At 44.1% G+C, this 12,414-nt stretch overlaps 1 protein-coding gene across 2 annotated transcripts in view; it reads right to left on the bottom strand.

Moving 5' to 3' along the window:
- LOC123766633 (murinoglobulin-2) overlaps positions 1-12,414 on the bottom strand; it is a 585,294-nt gene that overhangs the window by 128,324 nt on the left and 444,556 nt on the right. For both annotated transcript variants that reach the window (XR_011223484.1, XM_069308162.1), the window contains exons 19-20: positions 10,060-10,181; positions 1,210-1,360 (exon numbers count right to left, since the gene is read on the bottom strand). Coding sequence is in view for 1 of the 2 variants with exons in the window: in XM_069308162.1 (XP_069164263.1) it covers positions 1,210-1,360; positions 10,060-10,181 (273 nt within the window). In the remaining variant the exon portion in view is untranslated. The remainder of the gene's footprint in view (positions 1-1,209; positions 1,361-10,059; positions 10,182-12,414) is intronic.

Consider the following 12,414-nt stretch of genomic DNA (forward strand, 5'->3'; position numbering starts at 1 on the left):
CGGTAGATTGCAACTTCTGTAGATGTTGCAACATGTAGATTTTTTGCAACATGTAGATTTGACTAAATGACTCTGAAGTATGCTGACTCTGTCAGCATACTTTGCGTTATTATATAATTAAATGTGAAAAAATCGCGGAATTCAGATATAACACCATCAATGGTGTCCAAGAAATGTGCAAGTACTTTATATATAATGATGTGCTGCCAGGAATCTTGGCGAAGTATCTAAGGTTTGCTTATTGTAGGTAATGCATACATGACTGTAAAGCTGCCGCCCAGTTGGGTGGGTGTGGAGCAAGACTAGTAACTGTGTGACTCACCATAGATGTAAAGTGCCTTGTATAGTGTTGTGAGCTTCTTGATGAATCACTTGTGGATTAAAAGTTTGTTGATATGTATATGTATTTGTGTATATGGATCTATATGTATTTGTGTATATTGATGTAAATGTACCTGTGTATGTAATATTAAAAATTGCGTAACTAGCTTCATGAGATTGTCACTTGCTTAGCAAAATGAATTATGTGGTTCAGTTCCTGAGCCCAATATGTACCTCTATAACCCTCTTCTCCACCGCCCAACGGGATGGGTATGGGGTGCATAATAAAGAAATTTATAAAATGTCAAATTGAAAAACAAAGTCTTTGTGTCACAGTTTTGATATCTTGCTTGATATGTGTCGTATATATTGTGGAACGTGCGAGGTTTAACTATGCAAGGTCTGGTGTTACAATACTACAAATGTTGTATTGTTGTGAGGTGCGGACGTTGTGATGATCAGTCAAGAACCTTAATGTTATGATCACTTAATCATTGGCGAGAGTGCTTGAGCTGGACTTCAGGTCTTCGTTCTCCTGAAAGCCGCAGCTTATTAGCTTAGGTTTAAGGGGTTAAATTTCCAGATAGGCTTTGGTAGCCATCTTTACTTTATGTGTAATGGGAGCACCAGGAGCAGAGGGACGCACACAACTAGTATTCTGGCAATGTTGACCAGACCACACACTACAAACTGAAGAAACGACGACTTTTCGGTCCGTCCTGGACCATTATTAAGTCGATTGTGATTGACGCAAGTGATTGACTTGCTTCATGTATTCTGGGAATGTTAACGTGCCTCAAGAAGTATATTATGTTTAGTTTCGTCCGACAACAAACTTTCCGGCTGTACTGAGAACATTTGTTGCCAGATAAAAAAAATATTACTTGCCTTGCTTCATGTATTCAATTGCTTTGTTGCCAATGTCCAGAGTTGTCTGGTTCGAGGCTTCAAGATACTGAAGAATGAAAATGTTGGGAGCGAAGTTTAGCATATTCTGTTCTCCACAACCATATGGCATCCGCACCAATGAACCCAGATTCTGAAAGAAACACAAATGTATGTAAAAAAAATATTGAATATAAACTCTTAGAATTTGTGAAATTCCTCAATAATGTAACTCATAACAGCTGTTGGTAAATAATTTATAATGTTAGTGTGGATTAAGTCCATTTGCTACTCTCCATGGTGTATAACAGGTCACTGGAAACAGGAGACCTACCAAATAGTTGGAAGACAACTAATACAGTCCCAGTATACAAAAGGAGTGATAGGCAAAAGATACTGAACTACAGGCCTGTTTCCCTAGCTTGTATACCATGCAAGGTGATGGAGAACATCGCGAAGAAAAACCCCGTAGAGCATCTGGAGAGAAGGAGCTTTGTAACACATCACCAGCATGGGGGATCAAGGATGGTAAATCGTGCCTCACAGGTTTAATAGAATTCTATTCCCAAGTGACAAAAAATAGGCATGAAAGAGAAGAGTTGACAGACTGCAATTTCATGGACTGTCATAAAACCTTTGACACAATACCCCATAAGAGGCTGTTTCAGAATGTGGAGAAACAGGCAGGAATTACAGTTAAGGTGCTCTAGTGGATAAGGGGGTATTTATGCAACAGTGTTTATGCATTACCGTGAGGGGGATGTGAGAGAATGAAGTATGACAGCTATCTTAAGTTGTGCTAAGTGAGTGCACAATGTTAGATGAATCAGGAAGTGTTCTCCAGAGAGCACAGAGTGAGTGCACTCTATCAAGTTTTGTTAAATAAGGACCTAGGTCTTCCATGCTTGGTATCTACGGAAAGCCTAAACCTTCAGCAGACCAAAGTTATTGCAAGGTCCGTTGTATGCCTTGTCCTTTAGTAATGAGAGTGAGGAGAATTTGTGAGTATCACAATCATCTCCAGAGTCAAGCTAGAGAGTGGAGCAAGAAAGAACTTTATCCCAACTTGCTGTTACGAAGGGATAAGGGGAAGGCCTTGGTCTCAAGTAAGTAATTATCAAAAGAAGGCACCAAACCGGGAAGGCTATGTAGCACCATCAAATGTGCGGAATAATCAGAGGGCGCTAAATATCACCATCAAATGTGCGGAATAATCAGAGGGCGCTAAATATCACCAAGGATGCCAATACGCTAACAAAAATGCATAAAGGGAACGATATCAAAAGTATCCGAGTCACCAAGAATTCGATTAAGGTGACTGCGAGGGGCGGTCGGAAAGCAAGACACACGCTCATCCTGGAAGTCAGGACATTCAAGAAGGACATGCACGACCGTAAGAGGGACAATGCAACTAGGACAATAAGGAGCAGGGCGGCGCTCCATCAAGTGACCATGGGTTAAGCGAGTATGGCCAATACGCAACCTCGCCAGAGCTGTTTCCCACCGCCGGTTACGGTGGAAGGAGGACTTCCACGAGGAAACACAACATTTAAGAGTACGTAGTTTGTTACCAGTAACAGACAACCAAGAAGCCTGCCAACAGGTAAGGATGGAGGAATGGATAACTGGGTAAAAGTCGGAATATGGAATACCTTTACGTGAGATGGGACAAGAGTGGACAGCTTCCTTGGCGGCAGCATCTGCACGCTCATTTAAAGACACACCAATATGGCTGGGAACTCAACAAAACTCAACCGACTTAAATTTACTGTAACAAGAAACAGCCAATGCTGGATCTCGAAAACTACTGGATGAACCGGATTAAAGGACCCGAGAGCCATGAGGGCACTACGAGTCAACAACAATTACAAAGGAAGACTGAAAACGAGAAAGCAGGAGACGAAGAGCATAGAGAATAGCATAAAGCTCTGCTCTAAAGATGTTAGTCTCCGGAGGTAAGCGACACATATAAGTGCGATCAGGAAAAACAACACAGTAGCCAACACCGTCCGCAGACTTAGACCCATCGGTTAAGACAGAAACGGAGCGGGAGTGAGAAGAAAAGTGCTCAAGGAAAAGGCGTTTTAGAACCGTAGGAGGGGTAAAAGCTTAAGTGATGCGGGTCAAGGATGTACAAAACCGCGGAAGGGGGACTCTCCACGGGGGCAAAGAAGGAACAACACGAGGAGAAACATTAGAAACACAAACGGAAAGAGAATCCTGTAATCGTGATAACCAGACAGAAAGAGGGAGGTGGTGAAGAGGAACAGAACCGCAGGAGGGGTAAAAGTTAAAGCACGACAGAGGCGAGACGAAGGATGTTGAAAGAACCGCGCAAGATAGCGAAGACAGTAGCGATCACGGCGGTCCTGAAGAGACAGGAAGCCAGTGTCAACATACAAGCTAAGGACGGGAGTCGAACGAAAGGCACCAGAACTGAGGTGCAACCCAGTATGGTGCAAAGCATCAAGAAGGAGAAGCAGACGAGTAAGCAGGGCAACCATAATCGAGCTTAGACAGGACGAGAAAGGAATGTAAAGCAAGGAGAGTGCGCCTATCCGCTCCCCAAGAGGTATAGGACAATACCCGAAGGAGGGTAAGGACCTTAGAGCACTCTTCACGGAGGTAAGAGATATGGGGAGACCAAGACAAACGAGTGTCAAGGAATAACCCCAAAAGCTTCGCGAATCTTTGTATTCAAGAAGATGACCATAAAGTGACAAAGAGCGACGAAGAACGACCCGTTTCCGAGTAAAAGTCATGGCACAAGTCTTAGAAGTAGAGAACTTGAAGCCTTGATCGGAGGCCCAAGACGACACGGCATCAATCACAAGTTGAAGCCGGCGTTGAAGGAGAGGCGAATTATCACCCTGACAGCAAAGGGTAAGATCATCTACATAGAGAGCGGAGAAGACGCCAGAAGGAAGAGAGGAAAGAATACCAGTGTGGGCAACCAGAAGAAGAGTAGTGCTCAGAACAGTACACAGAGGCACACCTTTGTATTGTTGAAAAGAGGCAGAAAGAGCGGTACCAAGCCTCACCCGCAAGGAACGACGAGAGAGGAAGCTGCAGAGAAAGAGAGGGAGATGACCACGAAGGCCAAAAGAATGAAGATAGGATAGAATATGATAACGCCAAGTGGTGTCGTAAGCCTTTTCCAGATCAAAAAGGACGGCAACAACGAAGGTCTTCGCAGCAAAAGCAGTACGAATATAGACCTCCAAGTTCACCAGGACATCTGCTGTGCTGTGGCACTTGCGGAAACCAAATTGAGAAGGAAAGAGGAGATGATGGTGTTCCAGGAACCACATCAGACAAACGTTAACCATACGTTCAAAGAGTTTGCAGACACAACTTGTGAGGGCAATAGGGCGAAAGTCCTTAGGGGATGTTCCCAGAGACCCTGATTTGCGAACAGGGAGGACAACGGCATCGAGCCAGTCCTCAACTACTGACGACGACTCCTAGATCCGATTATACAGACTCAGTAATTACTGAGGCGTGCACAGAGGGATATGGCGAAACATCTCATAATGAATGCCATCGGAGTCCACTGCCGTAGAACCTCAGAGGGCCAGGGCAGAACGAAGTTCAGAGAGAGAGAAGGGATCGTTATAGGGAAGTCGAAGATGAATGCAGAAATCGAAAGGACGAGATTCAAGGACAGGTTTATGAAGACGGAAAGATCGGGGAAGATGAAGACCAGAGCTAACAGACGAAAAGTGGGAACCAAGTTCGTTAGCGACATGCAACGGGACCGCCACAAGAGTACCATGGAGGTGAAGGACCGGTGAAACATCGGGAACGAACTTACCCGCTATCTTGCAGATATGCTTCCAGATCTGTGGCAGAGGAGTTTCGGACGTAATGGTGGAGACATAAGATGCCCAACATTCACGTTTAGCCGTACGGATGGCCCTACGGGCCACTGCACTCGCCTTCCGAAAGAAAAGAAAAGAATCGGCCGTCTGCCGACGGCGGTGTCTCTTCCAGGCTGCACGCTTACAGCGGACAGCCCGAGCACAGTCCGCATTCCACCAGGGAACACACTTCTTTAGATCCCGAGAGGAAGAGCGAGGAATAGAGCGGAGGGCAGCGTCGAAGACAGAGTCATGAAAAAGGAGGAGAGAGCGAGGGAGAGGCAGAAGGGAGAGGTCAGAAAGAGCAGCACTGAGGGTAAATAGGTTCCATTCCGCTTTAGCAAACTGCCACCTAGGGAAGGAGAGGGGAGGGTGAAAAGAGAAAAAGGTAACAAGGATGGGTAAATGGTCACTGCCATGGAGGTCATCAAGACCCTGCCACGTGAAATCTAAGTAAAGAGAAGACGAGCAAAGAGAAAGATCAAGACAGGAAAGGGTGCGAGTCCGAGAGTCCAAATGTGTGGACTATCCAGAATTCAGAAAAAACAGGGAAGAAAAGAGGATAAACGGCTCAAGAAGGCGACCTCGGGTTTTCGTCAGAACATCACCCCAAAGGGAATGACAACTGAAATCGCCCAACAGGAGCACAGGCTCTGGCAAGGAGTCCAGTAGGTGTCTTAGATCAGGAAGAGAAAGCGGGACACTCGGGGGGAGATAAATGGAACAAACTGTGTACCATTTCCCCACAAAGATACGAGCAGCAGAACAATGGAGAGGCGAAGGAAAAAGTAAGGGGACAAAGGGAACCTCAGAGCGAATCAACAGAGCAGAAGAATTACGAGCCCCAGCAACAGCTGGGGGGAAGGGGAAAGAAAGGAATAGCCACGAAAGCGACCAGGACGAGAACCAAGCATCGGCTCCTGGAGACAGACACAAAGGGGCGAAAACCACGAAATCAGAAGTTGGAGTTCAAGGAAATTGGCGTAATAACCTCGAACGTTCCATTGAAGAACAGACATTGACGAAAAGAGAAAGGACAACAACAGAGAACAAGGAAGAAACAAAGGCAAAAGAGCAACATAGCACGTTAAAGAATATCAGGGTCAGCAAAGTCAGGGTTAGGGGGCATGGGTAAACTGAGCAAAGACGGAGGGAAGGAAGCGGGAAAACAGACCAGAGGTGGGCGGGCGGGGTCCGGAGGAGGAGGAGACAACCGAGAGGAGCAGTCAACGAGAGCAGCAGGAAGAGGTGGAGGAGAAAGAGGGGAGCGCACCTCAGCAAGGGCAGCAACCAAGAGGGAAGCGGGGGCCAAAGAAACCTCCATAGCAGGAACAGGGGGCGCAACCACCGAAATGGGAGGGGAAGGAGCGATAGAGTCAGTAGTAGGGGCCGAGGAAGAAAGCGAAGCCTTCTTACCTGCCAGGGAGGAGGAAGGAGAGGAGCCAGGCTTATGCTTCTGACTTAAAGAGATAATTTGTATTAGCGATAAGACCTACCATTAATGTATGATGACTTACTGTAAATATGTAGCTCTTGTAATAGCACTTTCTCTGTAACTAGCTGACATTGTAACTATAAGGTGTGAAGGATAGAAGAAATTGTTTATGTAATAATCTAAGATGAGGTGTGATAAAGACCTTTTGTGCCCTCTGTAATGCTTTTGCGCTACCGCTCACAGGATGAGTATGGGGTGCACAATAAACTAGCCGCCTTAGGCGGCAACAATCAAATCAAATCACTTAAAGAGATCGGCGTCCCAGCAACTACGTACCGGGCAACGGATTCCAGCGTCTCAACAGGAGAAACTGAACGAGAGCATACACGACGGCCGTTAGGAGAGCGATGGACATCAGCACGCACCGACAGGCGGCGGGGAGAGTCAATAGACGGAGGAGAAGGATGGGAAGGAGGATCGGAGGGAGACGAGGAAGAAGACACAGGAGACATGACAGACCGGGTAGAAAAAAGGGGAACCCCAGACAGAGGACCAGAAGGGGGACCCTTCGGGACAGAACTCAAAGGGACAGAGGAGGGGGCAGTGGGCGTATCAGGGTCCAAGGCCCGGAAACGGTTGTGAGTCTGAGGAAGGTGGGAAGGACGAGGAGAGGAAGAGAGCAACACGCGAGCATAAGAGACATTTGCATACAGCGGGAGCCGGCGAACCTGGCGCCTCACCTCAGGAAAAGATAAACGCTCCCGGTGCTTCAAGTTGAGGACGGCTGCATCAAGCTTGTAATGGATATAGGCACGGGAGAAGGTAGGATGGGCCTCACAGCAGTTGAGGCAGCGAGCCTGGGGAGAAGTGCACTCCGACTTAGAGTGACCTTCGCCCCAACACAAAGGACAGAGAGAGACAGTCCCAGAGCAGCGGAGGGCACCATGCCCAAACCTCCAGCACTTGTTACAGAGCCTAGGAAAAGGAATGTACTCCTGGACAGAACACCTGGCACCAGCAAGAATGACAGAGGGTGGAAGGGTCCTACCATCAGAGGTTATCTTTACAACCCAAAGGGGTTGACGGCGACGACCACGAGGAGGACGAGTAAACGTGTCTACCTGAAGGACAGAATGGCCCTGGGCATCGAGGATATGCCGAATATCATCGTGGCAGTCCTGCAGATTCCGAACACCGGTCGCAACATGGGGCGAGAGGAGAATAGTGCCAACATGGGCATTCAACCGAGCGATCTTGGAGACCCGAACAGGGGTCTCGCCAAAGCTCGATAAAGCAGCCAAGCGGGAAGCCGCATCCTGAGAAAGAGCAGCAACGACACGTGTACCGAGACAGGTGGGGTTGAAGGTGATAGAGACATCTATGGAATCTACAAGGTGCCTATGAAGGGAGAAATCGTCAGGAGGCGCAGAATCAAGAGGGAAGAGATTAAAGTATTTGGCCCACGAAGCGGGACCAAACAAGACTTGATAGGCATCAGAACAGGAAAGAATCGAGCGAGTGCGGCCGTGTCGAGGACGGCGTTGAGAACCCGCAGAGAGAGAGAGGGGGTTAAAAGGCGCAGTAGTCACAACTAGAGACTGAGCAGTGCCAGGGGACGAGGTAGTCACCACTGGGGGCTTGGGGCTCGACCCAACCACAGAGGATGCAGGGGAGCCGAGGGGAGTAGTCAGAGAGGCCAAAGGAGGAGCAAGGTCGGGGCCAAATGTAGCGGAGGCTACAAATCCCAGTCTTTCAACACGGACCGACTCGGGGGCTTGGTCGCCCACTCCACGAGCCTGAGAAGATAAAGGATGAACACAATGCAACATGAGGACGAAAAAGAAACATTCATTCACGAATGTGCCCCCACACCCACCATGGAGCCACAATTAGAGGCAGGACACCCAACAAGAAGCTATCGCCGATCATGCCAGGGCCTCCTATGGGTGCGTCGTGAGTATACGCCCCACAAACGCCACCTTAAAAACCGTCAGTCCGTCGAGATCGGGTTCAGTGTCGAAAGGAGGATTGACAATAAAAGGTTCCCCCTCGCTCTCGACGTCGGGTACTACAGTTCTACGGGTGCAAGAGTATGCCTCCTCAAGCACCCGGGCGTGAAAATAGAAGAAGTTCAAAGGACTAACCAAAACAAGCAAAAGGTCGCCAGGAAACGACAAGCAGATAGGAGAAGAGGGGGAGAAAAACGAAACAGAAGGAAAAGGAAAAGTTGTTCAGCACAATTAGCGAGGACAGCAGCAGGAGCACAACACTAGAAAAGGACATAGGACTGTCCCAAGGAACATCACACTCCGGCAGCCGCCAACTGAGCCCCCCTCACAGCATTAACAAGCTGAACAGGGAGGGGGGTCACTTGCGTCAAACTATCGGCCAATTAGCATAACGTCTATTGTGGGAAAGTTAATTGAATCGATAATTGCAAATACAATTCGTCGTCATTTTGAAAAACATAAATTAATAAATGAGGTGCAACATGGTTTTACAAATGGCCCTTCATGTTTAACAAATTTGCTATCTTTTTACCCCACCATAGTTGAGGATAGTGATAAGGATTGTGATGTTGTGTACCTTGACTTTAGCAAAGCTTTTGATACAGTGCCACAAGAAAGACTGATTGAAAATATAGAGGCTCATGGTATTGGGGGTGCTATATTAAGCTGGATTAGGGCATTACTATTCCAAAGGAAACAGAGTTAGTAAAAATGGGGTTAAGTCAGTGTGGGATAATGTTGTTAGTGGAGTGCCTCAAGGCTCTGTCCTGGGACCTCTGTTGTTTATAATATACATATATAAATGATTTAGATTCAGGTTTGAGTAGCAACATTTGCAAATTTGCAGATGATACAACAATTGGTAGGGAAATTAACACGAAAGAAGACTCACTATCACTTCAAGTTGATCTAAATAGGGTTTTGAAATGGTCAAAAGATTGGCATATACAGTTTAATGCTGATAAATGTAAAGTTTTGAGGCTAGGTAATGATGATAAAGTTACAAGATACGGGCTGGATGGTGTTGAGATTGCGAAGTCTGATTGCGAAAGGTATCTAGGAATTATGATTAGTAAGAATTTAAAACAAAAGGATCAATGCATGAATGTTCGTAATAAGGCAAATAAGACACTGGGATTTATTAATCAAAGCGCTAGTAACAAGACACCTGGTGTGGTTCTTCAGCTATATCTTGCTCTGGTTATGCCCCATTTAGATTATGCAGTTCAGTTTTGGTCGCCATACTAAAGAATGGATATAAATTCACTTGAACGTGTCCAGCGATATAACAATTAAACAATCTGCGTTCGAAGACCTCGTCCAGCTCCTAGGAGGTTGGGTGCGTACCCAGGATACAGCACGCATATATATATATATATATATATATATATATATATATATATATATATATATATATATATATATATATATATATAATGTACTTTGGAGTGTTAACATATTTTATGCAATTATGTATTGTATGAAAAGGCTGAGATTTGCTTTTCTTTTTCATACAAATTTTGTTGCAACAATTTTAAAGTGATCAAACCTTAAGTGTAGGGCCAAGAAGATCACCAACTGCTGTAACCCATCCTCGAGCTGAATCCTGAACTATTTCTGCTGGTGGTTTGAGCCTCCACATTTCGAAGGAGTCTGTATTGGCCTCAATATCTGAAACACCAAACAAAACCTAATATATGAAACACCAACCAAAACGTAATGATCCTTAATTTACGAGTCTATTAGGCAGTTTTTTCCCTGTTCAGCGCTGACCTGAGTCACGAAGACAGGTGTTGTGATCTGTCTTCTCTGGCCACTCCAATACATCCCCTCATTACTGTCATTAGTAAATACATCACTCGCCACTGAGGAAAAACTACGTGTTATTTACATTGATATTATTAATGAGAGAGAACTATAGAATCATAAATCTCTGTGACTCACTTCCCTTTGCCAACAAATTGTAACAGCAAGTCACAACAGTCTACAGCTTGTAAAAGCCCCACTTTATCCTATTGTAGAAAAAGGGTATGACGATACTTAGGCCTAACGACTAACTGATATATACTAACATGGTAAAATAATATTTTGAATGAAGTGAATTAAGATAATATTATGGAAAACTTCGTTCAGTTTAATGATTTATTAATTTTGATGAGTTTGGTATCATTTGATAATTGATTTGTTATTTTTTTCATTAAGAACCTAAAAGTATTGTTTAATAGTTTATCATCTATTGTTCTTCCAAAGGCCCAATAGATAATAGATTCTTATCTTGTTTATTACTATTTACACTCCTTATATCTATATCTATATCAATGAATTAAAAATAAAATTCTGATAATTCTGACAAATGGTTGTACATTTGTAACCAGGAGAGTTTACATCTATAGTACAGTACGTTACTTACGTAACAATGTCCCAGTAGGAGCATAGTAAGTAAACATTGTCATTACTAGAATCACAAACTTGCTTGGTGAACACTTGTAAGGATCACTTCAGTGATCACTACACTAAACTTGGGGACAACTTGTAGAGATCACTTCAGTGATCACTACACTAAACTTGGGGACAACTTTTAGAGATCACTTCAGTGATCACTACACTAAACTTGGGGACAACTTTTAGAGATCACTTCAGTGATCACTACACTAAACTTGGGGACAACTTTTAGAGATCACTTCAGTGATCACTACACTAAACAGGTGTATAGCCATCTAAATATAAAGTAAATATTAGGCTTAAAGTGAGTGACATTTAGCTAAGAATCTGAAAGATAATACCTTATAAAGACAATATATATCACAAAATTAGGATTTTGAGACAATTAGAAGTAGAACTAATATAAACTAATCATACCATGACGTTGTATGTATTTGCACACCCTCAGCATTATACAACAATAAATTCATACTGAATTTATTGAGATCAATACTGAAGTCAACTTCCTCGGGAAGGAATACTTGACCATTACGGCCATCAGACCACGAGGTCAGAGTAAACAGTTAGCTCATCAGTACTTGTTGGGACTTGTTGAGAGACTGCTGTATCATGAGCTCTGAAATCTACCTTTTACTCTACATCAAAATTGATATTAATTTTCCGTGAGTACTGCGCTCTTGCCTTTATATCTTACACCAGTTTACTTGAATATACCAGGAAACCCAATTTAGGAATCCTCATTCTAAAGAATTAAATAAACTAATGTTTAAACTGTCAACCCATTGTTTGTTAACTGTACCTGGTGACAAATACGTAACCAGGTACAATTAACACACAAGGGGTTGACAGTTTAAACATTAGTTTATTTAATTCTTTAGATTGAGGTTTCCTAAATATGGTTTCCTGGTATATGTAAGTAAACTGGTGTAAGATACATAGGCAAGAGCTACCACACTCCCCAGTATCACTTCCAAAACTGGACAAACCATTGCCACAACAACACACCCTGGGTCAGGGTAGAGAGGAGGGAGAACTACCAAAACCTTCCAGAAGTGACACAAAATATGGACAATCATTCATATTTGCAAACATTCAAGGTTTAAAACCAAAGTCAAGTAATAAAGATAAGTTCATAAATGGCCTCCTATTAGAGTCATACTCAATATACGGGGCATTCACGGAAACTCATATAAAAGATTACATGGATGGTGAAATCTGGATTCCAAATTATAATTTATATAGATGTGATAGAAAAACTAGGTCAAATGGAGGAGTAGGTCTGTATATTAAAGAAGACCTGGTATGCACAGAACTACTAAACTCAACTAATGAGGTGGTAGAGGTACTTGGAATTAAGGTAGAGAAACTAAACCTAATTATTATTCTAATATATAAACCGCCAGATACAACGGTTGAGGAATTCACAGAGCAGATGCACAAAATAGAGAACATACTTGATAAC

This window comes from Procambarus clarkii, chromosome 62 (genome assembly GCF_040958095.1).
Source record: "Procambarus clarkii isolate CNS0578487 chromosome 62, FALCON_Pclarkii_2.0, whole genome shotgun sequence".
Lineage (NCBI taxonomy): Eukaryota > Metazoa > Arthropoda > Malacostraca > Decapoda > Cambaridae > Procambarus > Procambarus clarkii.